Source organism: Schistocerca americana, chromosome 6 (assembly GCF_021461395.2).
Source record: "Schistocerca americana isolate TAMUIC-IGC-003095 chromosome 6, iqSchAmer2.1, whole genome shotgun sequence".
NCBI lineage: Eukaryota > Metazoa > Arthropoda > Insecta > Orthoptera > Acrididae > Schistocerca > Schistocerca americana.
Genome location: NC_060124.1, coordinates 156,741,130 through 156,761,321, shown reverse-complemented (window position 1 = coordinate 156,761,321; position 20,192 = coordinate 156,741,130). Strand labels below are relative to the sequence as shown.

Here is a 20,192-nt window from a genome sequence, read left to right as displayed (position 1 = left end):
GAGGCACCATCGCAACACTGTCCTCTTAAGTTATCCATTGACAAATCAAGACGAGCAGAAACGTCTTTTAAAATACTAAACAGATTTTGTGATTCAGTGTTGGGGTGTCATATAAGCCAAAAAATCTTCGTTGATGATTAAGGAATCATCGACAGTACGAATACAATCGAAGAATCACTTGTTTTGTCAACCACAACAGAAAAATGTTCAGTCTTCACGATTGAAGCCAATAGCTTTCTCAACACAGACTTTCCTAGTAGATCAATGATCTTCTTTTGAATATCGTGGGACGTCCACTTATACCCTGAACACCCTAACCAATCTTTAAACCCAGATATGTCATTCTTCCAGAGTTACAGCAATTGAAAAAAAATGGAGTTTACATCTTCATGCCCTCCAATTGCTAGTCCTTGTCGGCATAGAAATGGCATGGTAGTAAAAATTGTCTCAAGAACTAAACGGCCTTTCTTCATATCACTATCTAACTGTTCATTCAGTTGGGACGCCACACTTCAGTTAGTGATAGAATTTAGTGTCAGAACACCTTCCTTATGCGTAAACTTATTTTCATGAAGACAGAATTTTTCCAAAGCGTTTTTCCAGTTATAAAACCCTATGGAAGTAAATGCATCTTCTTTTTTGAAGAAAATTGTCATAGATTTTTATCATCTGCCTCCTTGCAGGTTTTGCAGAAAACTTTTTCGGTAGATGCTTCATATTCTAGCCATGTATATTTGATCAACCAAGACTTCTGAAATGATCTTCCCTTACTGGATTGTCCAGGTTTCAGCTGTGAATGGTTCTCGCCTGAAGACGATGAAGCAATTGACGACACAATAATTGTTGGAGGTTGACTTGCAGTATCATCAACTTCCAAGCGCGCCTTTTTGTAACAAATTTAACCATTGCAAACTTAATTCACAATACAGTAAGACTAAAGTAAACGAAATATAGTCGTACAAAATAGTCCACTAGACACTAAAGTCGGAGCACTAAACACGTCTGCAGCATGCACTAAACGAAATTATCCACACACATCGTAATGTGTCGAAGCGTCAAGGCGACACGAGGTGGAGGATTCCAGCCGTTTCTGCGCCAGTCCTTGTGATGTCGCCGCGGTCGCAGCGCTGGCCCGTCGACGCCAGGCTTAACCCGAAGATTCGCGCACCGGGACAAATTTTAAGTGTGCCCGCAGCACATTTCGCTTAAAGTACTTTTACCTCTTTATACATCTGGCTTTCAGTAACGTTTTGACACTATTACGGCAGTATTAGCGCCGTATCCTCATCATTGTTGTACTGTGTGTTGCAGTGTGTGCTTTCCCATTAGAACAGGGAACATGTAGAATATCATCATTTTCGGCTCTTTCTGGCTTGTAATGCTTTTCTCAATATACAATGCTTGTGATCGCAGGATGAATGACAGATTCTAAGTGTCTAATGTAAAAAGCAATCGTATATAAATCGTATAAAGTCTAACAAAATACATTGCAATTGAAGATGCATAAAATCCACAAAAAACACTTTCAGCGCATAAGACTCTTAAGTGAAACAGAAAAAATGGAGACTATCAAGTAAGTTTATAAAAAAATCATTGATATTAATTAGTCATTAAGGAATTATTTATGATTAAAAATTAATTAACCCATAAGTTTTAACTTATCGACCTCAGTGGTTTTAAGTCGGGTTCACACACACATCTAATGTGGCGTTGCAGCTTGTGGCTTGCCGCAGTAGCATCGTGAGCTACCTTTCACACAGGTTGTCACAACTTATACGTATCTGCATGGCTTTCAATATGGCGTCAATTTAAGTCACCTAGGTGGGCAAGAATGTTATAGTGCAGGTTACGGCGTTAGAGTTGTGACAAGAGTTAAATACGTGGAAGACAAAACCCAAATGGTGGATCCGAAAATAAATCAAGGGAAACAAAAATAACATTCAGAGGCGAAAATTCTGTCTGCAACGGTAAACTAACCAACAGCTAACATGTAAATATCACCTGCAGACACGCCACTCTTCCGAGATTTTAGAATCTTATTGTATTCGTTAATATTGGCATTTCGAATAACTAACTTTTTGGTTAACAGCTGCGACATTATACTCTGTAGCTACATTCAATGCTCGGTCTCACAAATTAGGAAGTCTATATGACTCGCTGATTTGGTTATATATATATTGGTGTGAGACACACACACACACACACCCACTGCTACAATCAGTCAAACGTAAATTACTGTTCTTGTAGTTCTAGAAGCTGCTAAAGTGTACCTGCCTACCTGCCGACCATTATTATCATTCTTTTCAGAAATAAAATAAAAATACACACAAATTGAATGGAGTATAGCAGCAGTTACTCGCACGATAACTGCGACAGAATGCTCGTATTTCGCAATATTGCCACCAGGCAGCAGGAATTGTAGGAAAGTGGCGCACCACTGTACAACCAACCTGAACTTTTGTGGCATGACAAAAGTTGCGTCTCTTATGTTGCGCCACTAAGAACTGGGAGTTCACATATGCAACTACAACGCGACTTCAGTATGCTACTAGCTATGGTGATACTTTTGTTGGTGTGTGAACCCTTAGTAATGCATAACTGCTACATGGGTAGTGATCAACTTTGGCCATATCTCTGATTTTTATCTTCTACGAATTTCTTTCGCGTCGTCTGTCTGTCTGATTGTTATGATATCTTTGTGTTTGTTGTCCTACACAGTACACAGGGAAGTTGTTGGTATACGTTTGAAGGCGGTGTACGGAAGGAGTTTAATGAAGGAGATTTAAGTAGTTTCTATTCAAGTTCTAACTAAATCATGGCGGGAATGAACGACGAAAAACTGCGGATGATGGAGGATGAAATGAACAGGTAATTTAAAGCAGTGTTAAGTTTGTTTGTATTTCTTTCATTTAATTTTATTTGTTCCTTGGAACATGCCCCCCACAAATTTTGTAGTCATATAATATTGGCTATATCTATGTAATGAAGTAACGATGGGTAAACACTTTAATTTGGCACTTATCGAATTTAGGGGGGACAAAATTTTCGAAAATATTTCTGCTCACTTTTTGATCAGTTAGACTATGTTGATCTCGAAGATGTTATTTATTTTCATCCCCGATAAAAACTTTTTAATATATCGAGAGAAAAAAAAAAATATTTTAATGAAAAATTTTTTTCTCATTTTTTGACCGGACCACGAATATGTTATTTGCAAACATCATTCAAGCTTCATCGTAGCACATCAAACCACTCGGATAAAATCGCCTCATTCTGTTTACACTAAAGTGAAATAACAGTGTAGTTAAGTGTTCGTTTAATTTTAGCGGCCGTAAGATACAATTGTATAAAGTATTTTTATGGACTGTGTTAATGTACTCTGAGACAGAGTTGTTGTTGTTGTTGTGGTCTTCAGTCCTGAGACTGGTTTGATGCAGCTCTCCATGCTAATCTATCCTGTGCAAGCTCCTTCATCTCCCAGTACCTGCTGCAACCTCCATCCTTCTGAATCTGCTTAGTGTATTCATCTCTTGGTCTCCCTCTACGATTTTTACCCTCCACGCTGCCTTCCCATGCTAAATTTGTGATCCCTTGATGCCTCAGGACATGTCCTACCAACCGATCCCTTCTTGTAGTCAAGTTGTGCCACAAACTTGTCTTCTCCCCAATCCTATTCAATACCTCCTCATTAGTTACGTGATCTACCCACCTAATCTTCAACATACTTCTGTAGCACCACATTTCGAAAGCTTCTATTCTCTTCTTGTCCAAACTATTTATTGTCCCTGTTTCACTTCCATACATGGCTACACTCCATACAAACACTTTCAGAAACAACCTCCTGACACTTAAATCAATACTCGATGTTAACAAATTTTTCTTCTTCAGAAACGCTTTCCTTGCCATTGCCAGTCTACATTTTATATCCTCTCTACTGCGCCATCATCAGTTCTTTTGCTCCCCAAATAGCAAAACTCCTTTGCTACATTAAGTGTCTCATTTCCTAATCTAATTCCCTCAGCATCACCCGACTTAATTCGACTACATTCTATTATCCTCGTTTTGCTTTTGTTGATGTTCATCTTACATCCTCCTTTCAAGACACTGTCCATTCCGTTCAACTGCTCTTCCAAGTCCTTTGCTGTCTCTGACAGAATTACAATGTCATCGGCGAACTCAAAGTTTTTATTTCTTCTCCCTGGATTTTAATACCTACTCCAAATTTTTCTTTTGTTTCCTTTACTGCTTGTTCAATATACAGATTGAATAACATCGGGGAGAGGCTACAACCCTGCCTCACTCCCTTCCCAACCACTGCTTCCCTTTCATGCCCCTTGACTCTTATAACTGCCATCTGGTTTCTGTACAAATTGTAAATAGCCTTTTGCTCCCTGTATTTTACCCCTGCCACCTTCAGAATTTGGAAGAGAGTATTCCAGTCAACATTGTCAAAAGCTTTCTCTAAGTCTACAAATGCTAAAAACGTAGGTTTGCCTTTCCTTAATCTTTCTTCTAAGATAAGTCGTAGGATCAGTATTGCCTCATGTGTTCCAACATTTCTACGGAATCCAAACTGATCTTCCCCGAGGTCGGCTTCTACCAATTTTTCCATTCGTCGAGACAGAGTAACTATAAGTTTTATCAGAGCTTAAGCATTTTGGCAGATTGTAGTGTAGTGAACTACAGGGGCAAGTAAATATCATAACAGAGTATTAGAGACTATGATGAAGTATGTCATTACATATTTTAACAACAAAGTGTTAGAAAATGCTTAAAATTTTTACACCACCAACCATTCTTTAATAGAAAACGTCGTTCCCATAGTAAAGTTTTAAACGTAATATAAACTTTGTGTTTCATTTTCTGAATTAAATTATTTCTTGTGGTAAATTATTACATAGGCTATTTAATTTCATTCTTTATTTTTATCATGGACGATGTCAGTAGAGATACACTATTAGTAATAGATATGTCAGTTTGGTGCACATATATTGGTGTCATATATACTCAATATAGAGAGGGAGCAGAACACTGGCAATAATTCTTTTGCGTCTGTATAAGCTCTTTGAATGAAGATTGTGCTGAGAGACAGATGTGTAGTGCAGTCCGCAGTTAACATTAGGTTGGAAGGTAACATTTTTTTTGTGAGTCGGCAGAGCCAATGAATGTGTGTATGAAATGTTAAATGTAATGGTTCACTGATCTGTAGTGTAGTCCAAAGTCTGCATTAGGTGGGTATTTGATTGCTTGGTTGTCAGTTAGCGGAGAGCTGTCGAACATTTCAATTAATCCATTTAATGTACATTTGAAAAGACTTCTCCTGTCTGTTAGACATTTTATTTCTCTGGGAAGATTATCGAAGGCATGTTGCACTCTTTTCTGTTCCTAAGTGTTTCGCTATCTAGGGATCTCCAGATAATTTTTTTTCATCTAGTATTGTATTGCTGAATATCTTTGTTACCATCAAACTGCAATGGATAAGCCCTAACTGACAACAAATTTTGCAAGTGACTAAATCTACTCCAAGGTTGTGGTTAATATTGGCAATTGTTTAAATAGATGCCTGCAAGATGTAGAACCACAATAACAATAAAATTTCTTGTTATTTTGTTGTCATTGGACCATGACAGTGGTGTACAAAATTGCGCATTACAGCTGATAAGTTCCTTTTTAATGTAGAATGAGTGAACACCTAACCCGTTGTGTTTGTTTGAATGCTGTTATGTAAATGTTGCATAGTTTATAAAAGATCTCTAAATAATTTGTGCCCCGTGAATTCATGATAGTTAATTGATCAATTTCGGTGGCTAAATATCATCCATAGTGATATATCAAGCCCCAAGACGCCAACACAAAAGTGATTTCAAATTGTTGACCAATATCATTAAGCATTCCTATGCCACATCAAATACAAAATCTTAGTCACACATATACTGAAGCTAATAGGATTACTGTGGGAAAATGATGATTTTGGGCAGGGACAAACTACAATTTAATGTCACCAAAAGCGAAAATAACAGTTAAATATACAAAGTGCAATGACAGACATACAATAAACAAAAGTTTGAAAAAAACACAATTAGAGCAAACAAACTGTATTTAGTAATGACAAAATTAGCTGACCAATATCTACCTCTATATACACACTCCGCAAGCCACAATATGGAGCATAGCAGAGGGCACATTGGACCACTACTACAACCAATCAAGGCAACTTTTTACCAGTCATCGTATCTTTGTATCACTTACTATTTTTATTTTAAATTTTTGGTGTTCCAGCTACTGGCATTATTTTGTTTGAGAAGTAATGAAGGTAATAAAATTTATTTGTAGACCGAGATAATGCCAGTAGGTGGAATACCAATCATTTGAAACAAAAAGTGGTGCAAAGGCACCTTGAATAGTAAAAGTTATCTTGATCGACTTTAGTAGTGGTACAATGTGGCCTATGCCATGCACCAAATGGAGGCTTGTGGAGTATGTATGTAGATGTAGATATTGGTCTACAACTAACAGAGCTAATAAAATTTGCTCTTAGAACAAAATAGTGCCAGTAGGTGGAACACCAGTCATAGGAAGCAAAAATAGTAAGTAGTATAAAGATAGCCTGACTGGTGAAAATTTACACTGGTTGACTATAGTAAGTTCATTTCTTGTTACATTTATAAAAGAGAAAGAACTTTTACCGGTATGGCCTTGTACAAGCTCTAATTGCTGTTATCTTTGTGGTCCTCAGACAAAATGTACATTGGCAGTAGTGGAGTTGTTTTGCAGTCAACTTCATATGCTGATTCTGTAAATTTTCTCATTAGCGTTTTGTGGAGGGGGGGGAAAAAAGCTGGCTTCGGTCTAGGGATTACCATTCGAGTTCCCAAAGGTTCCTTTTAATAGTTGTGTGTTGACCAAACCTACCAGTAACAAATATAGCATCATGCTTGTGAATTGCTTCGATATCTTCTGTGAATCTGGTCTGGTGGAAGTCTCAAACACTTGAACAGTACTCAAGAATGGGCCACATTAGTGTTCTGTATGTGATCTCCATTATAGATGAGCTACACTTCCCTAAAATTCTGCCTGTAATTCAAAGTAGGCCATTCACCATCCCTGCTACCATCTTTACAGGCTTGTTCCGTGTCGTATTGCTTGGATATTTAATCGACGTCATTGTGTCAAGCAGCACACTGCTAATGCTGGATTTAAACATTAAGGGATTGGGTCCTACTCATCTGGATTCACTATTTTTCTACTTTTAGAGAAAGCTGCCATTCATCAGGCCAGCTGGAAATTCTGTGCAAGTCATCTTGCATCCTTTTACAGTCACTCAATGACAACACTATCCTGAACATCGCAGCAGATTGCTGCTCCCCTTCTTCATCAGATCATTTATGTACATACAGAATAAGGGCGATCCTATCACCTTTCTCTGAAGTACTCTAGATGATACCCTTGTCTCCAGTGAAAACTCCCTGTTGAGAACAACATACTGGGTTCTATTACTCAAGAAGTCTTTGAATTTCTTGAGTATGTGGAAACGTAATCTGTGCACTTGGACCTTTGTTCAGTCTGCAGTGGGGAACCCTGTCAAACACTTTCCAGAAATATAGGAATATTGATCCTGTTGCCCTTCATCCATGGTTTGCTGGATGTCATATGACAAAAGGGCAAGCTGAATTTTGCATGAGCAGTGCTTTCTAAATAGCTCCACTTAGCCAATACCAGCACAAAAATTCTGAAGCAGATTGCACTAAAAAAGCCTGAAGCCAAAACGAAACACACATAGCAAAAAATCGCGAACACTAGCGAAAGAAATTATTGTCATCATCAGTTGACTTGGATAGCTCAACTTAAAATACAGATGCAATACATAAAGGCCAAAACTTGCACAACAAGAACAACTTCAGCAAAAGAAAGAATCAAATTTACTAGACATCAGATTCCCAGAATGAGTGGTCAAGGCTAAGAAGCATAGATACCACAAAAAATAAAGCAAAACTGGTGGTCTGAGAACTGCCACCCCCACCTTTCGGCTCATAAAACGGTGGGAGAAGCAAATACATTTATCTTTTACTACCTGCTACCTGGAGCACTCCCATCTGAGTTCCTGAAGCATTTCCGTAACACTCGCGTGATGATCAAACCTACCAGTAACAAATCTAGTAGCCCGCCTCTGAATTGCTTCTATGCCCTCCCTCAATCTGACCTGTTAGGGATCCCAAATGCTCGAGCAGTACTCAAGAATAGGGCGTATTAGTGATTTATAAGCTGTCTCCATTCAGTGAATTGGAACTCTCCATTGCCCTAATCCGTTGTCTGGATAGGGCCCCAGGGCCAGACCACATCCACAACCAAAGGCTGAAACATCTCTCAATGGATTGCCAGCACCAAGTCCTTGCCCTCTTTAAGTAGATCTGGAATGAGTACTGAAACCGGGAAAGAACCTCCTCGAGATGGACAGTTATTGCCCAATCAGCTTTACCAACATTCTCTGTAAGTTGCTTGAATGCATGGTGAGCAAGCGGCTGTGTTGGCTCCTTGAGTCTCGGGGTCTTTTAGCTGCATCTCGGGGCAGGTTTCACAAAGGCTGCTCCACTGCTAATAATTTGGTTCACCAGGAGTCCACCATCCGGTCGGCCTTTGCTCACCCACCTCCACACATTGTCAGCACCTCATCACTTGTCTTTTTCAACCTACAGAAGGCTTATGACATGACATGCCTTCATCACATCCTTACTGCATTACAAGAGCGAGGTCTCTGAGGTCTAATCTACATACATACTCCGCAATCCACCATACGGTGTGTGGCGGAGGGTACCTCGTACCACAACTAGCATCTTCTCTCCCTGTTCCACTCCCAAACAGAACGAGGGAAAAATGACTGCCTATATGCCTAATCTCTCTTATCTTATCTTTCTGGTCTTTCCGCGAAATATAAGTTGGCGGCAGTAAAATTGTAATGCAGTCAGCCACAAATGCTGGTTCTCTAAATTTCCTCAGTAGCGATTCACGAAAAGGACGCCTCCTTTCCTCCAGAGACTCCCATCTGAGTTCCTAAAGCATTTCTGTAACACTCGCGTGATGATCAAACCTACCAGTAACAAATCTAGTAGCCCGCCTCTGAATTGCTTCTATGCCCTCCCTCAATCTGACCTGTTAGGGATCCCAAATGCTCGAGCAGTACTCAAGAATAGGGTGTATTAGTGTTTTATAAGCTGTCTCCTTTACAGATGAACCACATCTTCCCAAAATTCTACCAAAGAACCGAAGACGACCATCCGCCTTCCCCACAACTGCCATTACTTGCTTGCCCCACTTCATATCACTTTGCAATGTTACGCCCAAAAATTTAATCGATGTGACTGTGTCAAGCACTACACTACTAATTGAGTATTCAAACATTACGGGATTCTTTTTCCTATTCATCTGCATTAATTTACATTTATATATATTTAGAGTTAGCTGCCATTCTTTACACCAATCACAAATCTTTCACAAGTCATCTTGTATCCTTCTACAGTCAATAAACGATGACACCTTCTCGTACACCATAGCATCACCAGCAAACAGCCGCACATTGCTATCCACCCTATCCAAAAGATCATTTATGTAGATAGAAAACAACAGCGGACCTACCACACTTCCCTGGGGCACTCCAGATGATACCCTCACCTCCGATGAACACTCACCATCAAGGACAACGTACTGGGTTCTATTACTTAAGAAGTCTTCAAGCCACTCACATATTTGGGAGCCAATCCCATATGCTCGTACCTTCGTTAGGAGTCTGCAGTGGGGCACCGAGGAGACGAGGTACTGGCAGAAGTAAAGCTGTGAGGACAGGGTGAGAATCGTGCTTGGGTAGCTCAGTTGGTAGAGCACTTTCCCACAAAAGGCAAAGGTCCCGAGTTCGAGTCTCGGTCCTGAACACAGTTTTAATCTGCCAGGAAATTTCATATCAGCGCACACTCCGCTGCAGAGTGAAAATCTCGTTCTGGAAACATCCCCCAGTCTGTGGCTAAGCCATGTCTCCGCAATATCCTTTCTTTCAGGAGTGCTATTTTTGCAAGGTTTGCAGGAGAGCTTCTGTAAAGTTGGAAGGTAGGAGACGAGGTACTGGCAAAAGTAAAGCTGTGAGGACGGGGCGTGAGTCGTGCTTGGGTAGCTCAGTTGGTAGAGCACTTGCCTGCGAAAGGCAAATGTCCCGAGTTCGAGTCTCGGTCCGGCACACAGTTTTAATCTGCCAGGAAGTTTTATTTTATGACTTGTCTGTGCTGTCTTTTTTCTGGGCTTTATCTCTATTTTTTGTGTTAGTTACACTTAGGCTTTCGAGGATTTTCCTTTCACTTCCCTCCTTTGACACGTACTCCTGCTTTGTCTCTGAACAGATGAAGGGAATGATGACCTTGCAGTTTGGATCCTTTCACCCCAAACCAGCTAACCAAAGCAAAAATGGTGAACAGTAATAAATTAACACAACTCACCAATCAGTTTAAACATAGGACTGATAAAAAAATAGTATTTCAACATAACTGTAACATGAAGACTGAATCTAAACTTGTTAAGCTGTGTTCTACTCCTGATGGACCACCACACCTTCACTTGTAGCCACTGGAAGAACATTGACATGACAGCTTTGTCAGTCTCATGTTACTGTCTTATACACGATATTTACGATACTCCCAAATGACGCCTACCATTTGCAAAAATTTGATAGTTTGTTCATCATCTGCCATCTCACTCAACAACATTTAACTGTTGTATATTAATTTTGATTCCATGTTGCTAAAAGTAACACAGCAAGTCATGAACCAAAATAACAGACTAGTAAATCAAGTCTTATACCACAGATTATATACGGTATAAGGACCAATGGAGCGTACCATAGAGATAAAAGAAAGGATGCATACATCCCACAACGAAAATACACATCATAACATTAATTTTTTACTCTCAGTTCAAAATAAACATAAACTGCATGTGTATTTCACAGTTCATGTAAAATGAAAGAGCAGCTCAAAAGCCGATTAGTGGTATCAAATGCTTTAGTTCACACATTTTGACAGTACGTAGTATGGACTGTACAAATGCATCTACTGATTCCTATGTAGCAACAATGCACCTGTTCACTCTGCATTTTGCTTGCAGTAACTTCTTTATATAAATAATACTTTTGGATCAAAGGAGACCACTCACCGAAAAGCAGAAGCACCTCTGAACCCCCACCCTCCCCCACACAGACACAAAGTCCTTAATGTACAGCCAGAGTAAAGTGTAAAATACACACAGAAACAACACATGCATACATACACACAAGCCTGTGCCCCTATATGGTGCCAACTGGACAACCAGGGCCAGTGCTGCATTTCCACAGGTGGACTGGGTTGGGGTAGGGTAGTATCAGGTGGGATGAGTTGGGGGGGGGGGGGGGGGAGACGGGAGCCAGAGAGAGGGAATGTGGTGGTCAGCTATTAGCTCGGAAGGAGGCAGGTAGTTTGCCGGCTAGGAATGTGTGAGGGAGTGACGGCAGGTATACGGGCGAGGCACGTGACACGATCGGAGCCAGTGTGGAGCGTCACACGGTGACGTGAACTGGGAGGGGGTGACAGGACGGAGGAAAGGGCAACAGTCAGTTGGAGGGCATGGGGACAGTGGGTTGCCCGAGATCGAGGCCAGGACGGTTATAGGAGTAGAGGATGTGTTGTAAAGGTAACTCCGCCTAATTTGTAGAAGCTGGGTGGAGGGAAGGATCCAGATGGCATGGGTGGTGAAGTTGCCATTTAAATTTTGCATTGTGCTCTGCTGCTTGTATTGTCATCACGTAGTCAGCGTTGTTTGTGGTAACAGTTCGATGGTGGCCATTCATCCTGGTGGCTGGCTGGTTGGTAATCATAGCTGTGCAGTGTTGCAGCAGAGTTGATATACGACATGGCCACTTTCACTGGTGATACAGCGTCTGATGCGGTAGGATACGCCTGTGCCAGGACTGGAGTAGAAGATGCCGAGTTGGTGGGTTGGGTAGGTCTTGCACCTTGGTCTGCACCTACCTATGCCAATTTCTTTATGAGCCATCTAGAGGAAACCTTCCTAGCCTCCCTAAACTCCCAGGGCAAGGAATTAGGAGTGGGGGTGTCATAGGGACGGACTAGAGTGTTATGTGGTTGGGTGGGTGATGCAATATCACTTCAGGAGGGATGGAAAGGATCTTGGATAGGATGTCCCTCATTTCAGGGTATGTTGAGAGGTAAAGTCCTGACAAAGGATATGGTTCAGTTGTTCCAGTCCACAGTGGTACTGGGGGACAAGGGGGGGGGGGGGCCCTACTTTGTAGCTGATTCTCGTGGGTGGTGAGGGGATTGGGGGTGTGAGACTTTCAGCATTCTGGGCATGGGAATTCTTATCACTGTAGATACATTGTCCACAGGTGGATAGGCTGTATTGGGAAATTTTTGGTGTGGAAGTGATGTCAACTGTCAAAATGTAGGTACTGTTGGTGGTTAGAGGGTTTAATGTGGACAGAGGTGTAGATGAACTCATCAAAGAGGTGGAGGTTAGTGTCCAGGAAGGTAGTGTATTGGGTGGAGGATGACCAGGTGAAGCAGATAGGAGAGAAGGTGTTGATGTTGTGAAGGAATGCAGACAGGCAGTCTCAGACCTGAGTCCAGATCATGGATGTGTCAATGAACCGTAACCAGACCAGGGGTTGTGAGTTTAGGGAGGCTAGGAAGGTTTCCTCTAGATGGCTCATAAAGAAATTGACATAGGTAGCTGCCATGCAGGCACCTGTGGCTGTGCTGTGGATTTGTTTGTATATATTACCTTCAAAGGAAATGTTTTGTGAGTCAGGATGTAGTTGGTAAAACGTATAAGGAATGAGGTGGTGGGTTTGGTGTCTGAAGATGTTGGGATAAGTAGTGTGTGAGAATGGCAAGGTCATTCACATGAGGGATGTTGGTGTATAGGTAAGTCCCATTGACAGTGACAAATCGGGATCCAGGAGGTAAAGGGGTAGAGATAGTGGAGAGTTGGTGAAGGAATTAGTATCTTTGATGTGGGAGGCTGGATTTCAGGCAATTGGTTCGAGGTGTTCATCAAAATGAGCAGAAATTCTTTCAGTAGGAGCACAATAGCCAGCTACGATGGAGTGTCCTGATTTTTTATGTTTGTGCATTTTGGGAATCGTGTAGAAGCTGTGTGTGTGTGGATCGTTGTTGGGGTGAGGAGGCAGATAGACTTCTGGTATGGGACTACTATGGCAGAGGTTTTAGGAGGAGGAGTCGGGAAGCTGCTGGAGGCCTCCTGTGAGGTAGTCAGTGCATCTCATCATAATAGTGGTGGAGCCTTTGTCTGTAGGGAGGATTACTAGGTCAGGATCTGTTTTCAGGTTGTGTATTGATGTCCTTCCTTCTGCGAAAAGATTAACATTCTTAGGAAGGGACTTAAAGGAAGGCAGGCATAAAACATAGTATCCATATTCCTTCACACCACCACCTTCTCTCCCATCCATTTCACCTGGTCCTTCTCCACCCAGCATGCCACCTTTTTAGAAATTGACCTCCTCCTCTCTGATGGCTCCATCCACACCTCTGTCCACGTTAAGTGCACCACAGCTGACACCCCTTCCACACCAAAAAATCCCTCCTGTACAGCCCAGCCACCAGCGGACAATGTATCTACAGTGATGAGAACTTCCTTGTCCAGTATGCTGAATTCTTATGAAGGCATTCACAGACGGGCACTACCTTGCAAACCTCATCCACAAACAGATTTGCAAAGGCATATCCCCACAAGTTCCCAGTCCTCCCACCACTCGTAAGAATCACCTACAAGGGAGTGTCCTTCTTGTCACCCAGAATCACCCTGGACTGAAACAACTGAACCATATCCATTGTCAAGGCTTTGATTATCTCTCATTGTGTCCTGAAATGAGGTACATTTTACCCAAGATCCATCCCATGCTTCCTAAAGTGGTATTCTGTCACCTACCCAACCTCCACAACATCCTAGTTCATCCCTTGCCACTCCCAGCCCCAACTCCTTGCCACAAATATCACATTCCTGTGGCAGACCAATGTGCAAGACCTGCCCGAACCACCCAACCAGCTCCAGTCCTGTCACAGGCTTATCCTATACCATTAGAGCCAGACCAAATGTGAAAGCAGGCTAGATAATTCCCACTCTGCTGCAAACACTGTACAGCTTTTTATATCAATATGATTAGCAACCATCTGTCCACCACAATGAATGGTTACCACCAAACTGTTGCCAAGAACAAAGTTGACCATGTGGTGGCACAACACACAGCAGAGTGCAGCATGCTCAGTTTGAATGATTGCTTCAAAACCCAGGCCATCTGGATCTTTCCCTCCACCACCAGCTTCTTTGAACTACGCAGATGGGAGTTATCCTTGCAACGCATCTTCTCTCCCGTAAGCATCCTGGGCTCAATCTCCAGTAACCCACTGTCACCACATGCTCTCCCCAACAGTTTCTCCTTTCTCTGTCCTGCCACCCCTTCCCAGTTCATGTCCCCATGTCACATTCAGTATGTGCCACTCCATACCTGCTCCAATTGTGAACCTGGTTCCTGTACTTGCCATCCCTCTGTCCCACATTCCTAGCTGGCAAACCTGCGTCCGGCCATCCTGATTTAGGTTTTCCGTGATTTCCATAAATCGCTCCAGGCAAATGCTGGGATGGTTCCTTTGAAAGGGCACGGCCGACTTCCTCCCCCATCCTTCCCTAATCTGATGAGACCGATGACATCGCTGTTTGGTCTCTTCCCCCACGCAATCCAATCCAATCCTAGCTGGCAAAATGGCTGCCTCCCTTGAGCTGCTAGCCACCCACCCCAATACGTCTCCCTTTTTTTGCCTCTCTCCCTCTGCCCTCCTCCCCCCACTCCCGTATCCACCCAACCTCATCACCTCCACAACCAGTTCACTCACCAAAATGCAGCTCTGGCACTGTTCATCCAGCTGGCACCATGTTTGTTTGTGTGTGTGTGTGGGGGGGGGGGGGGGGGGGGCAGTGACTATCCACAACACAATGCGCCTGTTTTTTGGTGAGTGGTCCCCTTTAATTCCAAAGTAATTACATTCTACTAGAGCTTTTCTACAATATTAACATAATATTGAGGTATGTAAATTTATTACTGTCATGATCTTTTTGTTCACATAGTAAATGTTAACAGTGTTGTTCATTTAGTAAATAAAAACTACCTTTTATTTCTTCCAGATGCGTTTTCGCCATTTATTTTAAGCCATTGTCAGTGGAATCTGAAAGTAAAAGGCAAAACACATATGGAAGAAATAAAATACGTTGTAGCGAGAAAAGACCGTTTTTACTTACAGAACAAATATTTCTCTGCTTGCTTCAGGTGATGGCCACACAGACAGACTTGTTGTTTACAGTGTGCCATATACAAAGAACTGGTAATTACCCTGTTGGCTTTCTACTGCAATATTAAACTGTCATGCACACGATTAGTGTTTCCCCATAAAATAATACCAAATGATATTGCGCTTTGGAAAAATTAAAAGTATGTTGTGCTAACATGTACACAGTCCGTCCCACTGAAAAGGGGACTGATGTGAAGTAAAATGCAATCTCCTTGTAAGTCAATACACAACTGGAAATGTTGGAAAAATTGTTCAAAACAATTATGATGCTCTGCAATTGGAGTTACCTTCAGGATAGTTGCCGTAGCCTTCTTGGATATCGTAAATTGTTTTGAAACACCATTCTTTCAGCACCATTTTCAGTTTGGGAAATAGCAAGTAGTCGCACGGAGCCAAATCTGGTAAATAAGGGGGGTGGTCAAATGCAACAATATCTTTCTGAGCCAAGAAATGGCGTACAATCTTGCTTTTGTGTGCCAGAACATTGTTGTGCCACAAACACCATGTTCCTTGGTTGTAGTTAGGTAATAATGTGCATTCACCATTTGAGCTTCTGGAGTGGATTCTTTATGGATAATTCTTTTGGAATCAAAGCTGTAACCAGTGCCTTGACACAACTTTTCTGCATTCACACTTTTTTCGGTTTCAGAGATTGTGGACCTCTCCATTTCGAGCTCTGGTGCTTTGTAAGTGGCTCATACTGAAAACACCATGTTTCATCACTGGTTGCGATGTATGACAAGAAATCTGGGTCCCCATCGGCTGATTGTTTCATGTCTGTGCAGTGTTCCATTTTGCAATGTTTTTGAGCATCCGTGAGTGAGTCGGTTACAAAGCAGCAATAGATCTTTTTGACCAGATTTTCAGTCAGAATGTGATCAGTCCCGTCTCTTATTAACTTACCTTGCTGTGGTATGAATTTATCTGTTGCTGTCGATACTGTATCTTTGAATTTGAGCCACATCTGGTCTACACTTACATAATTAGCTTATTTTTAGTGGTTTTGGTTGATATGGTTTTGAGCCTCGCTACAATGCCCTTGTGTTCACTAATCCCTGTATCCGTCATGATGCTCTCTATCAGATCAGGATTATTTGTGGCTAAGAGGTCAAGTGTGTTTTTGCAACCATTTACAATTTGTCATGAACTAATTGTTCAAAGTAATTCTCAGAGAAAGCATTTAGTACAATTTCGGAAGATGTTTTCTATCTACCACCGGCTTTGAACATGTATTTTCTCCAACAAAGCGAGGTTAGATCGAAGTCTCCACTAGTTATAACTGTTTGCATGGGGTACTTCAAGTTTTCTTTGAACCGTTCAGCTATTATATCCTCTGAGTCGGGGGGTCGGTAGAAGGAGCCAATTATTGGTTTGGTATGGCTGTTGAGTATAACCTCTACCCATAGTAACTCGCAGGAACTATCTATTTCAACTTCACTACAAGATAAATTACTACCAACAGACACAAACACACCACCACCTACTTTATTTAATCTATCCTTTCTAAACACAGTTTGCGCCTCTGTAAAAATTTCGGCAGAATTTATCTCTGGCTTTAGCCAGCTCCTATAATGATTTCAGCTTCAGTGCTTTTTATCAGCACTTGAAGCTCTGGTACTTTTCCAACACAGCTACGACAATTTACGACTACAATACCGACTATTCCTTGGTCAATTCTTGTTGTTTCTTTGCCCTGTACTCTTTGAGACTGGAGCCCTTTTTGATCTTTTCTGAGACTGTCTAACCTAAAAAACCGCTCAGCCCATGCCACACAGCCCCTGCTACCCGTGTAGCTGCCTCCTATGTGTAGTGGACACCTGACCTATTTAATGGAACCCGAAACCCCACCACCCTATCGCTCAAGTCGAGGAATCTGCAGCCTACACGGTCGCAGAACCGTCTGAGCCTCTGATTCAGACCCTCCACTCGGCTCTGTACCGAAAGCCCACAATCGGTCCTGTCAACGATGCTGCAGATGGTGAGCACTGTCTTCATCTCGCTAGTAAGATTGGCAGTCTTCACAAACTGAAGTAACTGCCGGAAATGAGAGAGAATCTCTTCCAATCCATAGCGACACATGTCATTATAGCTGACATGAGCCACCACCTGCAGTTGGCTGCACCCTGTACCCTTCATGGCATCCGGAAGTACCCTTTCCACATCTTGGATGACTCCGCCCCTGAATGCACGCAGAGTGCACATTGACTTTCTTCCCATCCTTAGCTGCCATATCCCTAAGGGGCTCCATCACCTGCCTAACATTGGAGCTCCCAATGACAAGCAATCCCACCCTCTGTGCTTATCTGGACCTCTCAGGAAGACCAGCCACTGCCGCAACAGATGAGGCCGCCATTGCTGGCTCAGAAGTACTTTCAGCAGTGTGTAGTACCTCAAACCTGTTATGGGGGCATAAGAGTACAGCCTTGCGGCCAGCACAAACTTTCGGCTTCCGCCCAGGGATTTGTGACCCCGCCACGGTTCGCCAATCATCGTCAGGCAAGTGTCGACCGTCAGGGACGTCTGAATCTGAGGGCACAGTGGCATCAAGAGATCCCAGGCGATGCTACAGGTTCTGTAGGTACCAAAGTGCTCACCTCGGGTATCCCAATGTTACCGCGGTCCAGGGCAACAGCCTGGAGCCTGTTGACTACGGCCAACGCAGCTTCCAGCTGTTTACGGACGGTGGCCAATTCCCCCTGAATCTGTACGCAACAGGCTCAGTCCCTATCCATCCCTAACAATTTTTTTCCTCTCTTTTTCTCACAAGCTGTTCAAAACAGACAGATGACTGACGACTATGCGAATTTACACTGTTCAGCTACTAAAATGCGATGCTACAAGTCTCAAATACTATAATTAGAAAAATCTGTGACATTATTCACTAAACTCCAGAATTACCTGAACATATTCTTGCAGACTATATCTGTCTTATGGTTCACTAGTTTGTTCTTAATCCAATGTGATGCTTCAGATGTCAGAGATTTGGCCATACCACTCTGGGATGTAGTGGGAGGGCTACTTGTGGCAACTGTGCAGGCTCAGTTCACGAATCGGGTGGTCTTGTAGACTTCTGTCAAAATGTGTAAACTACTCCAGGAATCACTCAGCGTGGAGCAGAAAGTGTGAAGTTTACAACAAGGAAAGGAAAATTCAGGAGTGGAAAGTGAAGAGAGACATACCCTATGGTGAAGCTAAAAAAACTTTCAAAGCTATGCAACTCCTGGTTTTTGCTACCTCTTTTGCATCAGCCCTTAAGATGCCAACTGCCAAGTCTGATGCCTCCACACAAACTCTGACCACAGATTCAAGTATGAGCACATGCACTTACCAGTGTACCTGTGGGGGAAACACTACACTTGAAACAGAAGTCATTCAGAAATTGTCAGCAGTGGGCTTACCCCTAAGCCACATACCACAGCTCACCATCAGAAGCAGTCCTCTCAATGTAAGCAACCAACTCCTACGAGAAGTAAAGAAAAACAGCCTTCAAAAAGTAGTTCGAAGTCGGAGAAAGTGGTAGTTAAACCTTCAGATTGGGAAGCTCGCTCCCTCTCTGATGGGGACTATGTTCTTGAGGATATGGACTTTCAATTGGAGGAACCGGAGAGCTGGGAACTGGCTAACATCCCCCCTGACCTCCCTTGTAAATCACCGCCTCTGAGGGAGAAAGAAAAGAACAACCATCTCCAATAATGGCTCCTACAGAGACTTCTGTGTTGCAGTGGAATTTAAATGGATATCGCTCACATTTGGAAGAATTACAATTCCTGGTCCAGGAGAAACTGTTCTACATCAGCTTACTAGAAACTCATCGCAAAGTCACCGGCACTCGTGCATTACGTGGTATCACCGTACAGGATGGACGTTATTACTGGAGACAGGGCTAAAGGTGGAGTGGCTGTTTTCATTGATGACAAGTGCCACTCTTCTCCTGTCCCTCTTACCACAATCATACAAGCAATTGCCATGAAAGTTGCAGCAACCTTTAACATCACATTGTGTTCTTTGTATCCTCCACCTAAAGATGCTTTGGAACCTTTAACATCACATTGTGTTCTTTGTATCCTCCACCTAAAGATGCTTTGGATGCAGATGCACTGATAGAACTCTTCTGGACACCTTCACACCCATTCCTCCTTGTGGGAGACTTAAATGCACACAATGTTCTGTGGAGCGTGGCTACCACTTGCCCCAGGGGTCGGATGATTGAGTGACTCATCCATTCTGAGAATATCTACCTTCTGAATGCAGGTCAGGTGACACACTTTTCCACAACTACAGAGTCTTTTTCAGCCATTGACTGCTGCAGTGTCCATCCCCCTGTCTATTAACCATCTCAGATGACAGCCTGCACCTTGGTGAAATGATGACTGTCAGTTGGCAATGAGGGCCAGATAAACAGCTCTGCAGAACTTCAAACACAGTCCAATTACAGAAAACCTTCATGCCTTCAGATCTGTGTGAGCACATGCGAGCTGAATGATATAAGAACAGAAGAGGGCTTCCTGGAAGGAATTCACGACTTTCATTAATCGGTCCACTTCTACTGCACAAGTTTGGTACTCAAGAAGGCGGATTTCATGTAAGGGCAGTACATCTCTCCTTATGGCCTTGTCAAGTAATGGGGTCTTGGTGGACACACTAGAAGACATGGCTCAGGCTTCAGCTGAACACTTTTTTACTGTCACTATATCATCCAGACAAGCTCCTGCTTTTCAGGTTTTCCGTAAAACTGTGGAGATGAGGAAGCTCAGTTTCTTCTCACATAATGAGGAAGTCCTGGATCAAGCTTTGTCT

The 20,192-nt window shown here is 42.5% G+C and overlaps 1 protein-coding gene across 1 annotated transcript in view; it reads left to right on the top strand.

Moving 5' to 3' along the window:
- Positions 1-2,555: 2,555 nt before the first annotated feature.
- The window catches only part of LOC124620022 (RNA-binding protein 42-like), a 346,561-nt gene continuing 328,924 nt past the window's right edge, over positions 2,556-20,192 (top strand). The window contains 2 exon segments of the mRNA XM_047146688.1: positions 2,556-2,609; positions 2,719-2,868. Of these exon segments, the coding sequence (XP_047002644.1) occupies positions 2,816-2,868 (53 nt within the window). The 5' untranslated portion in view covers positions 2,556-2,609; positions 2,719-2,815.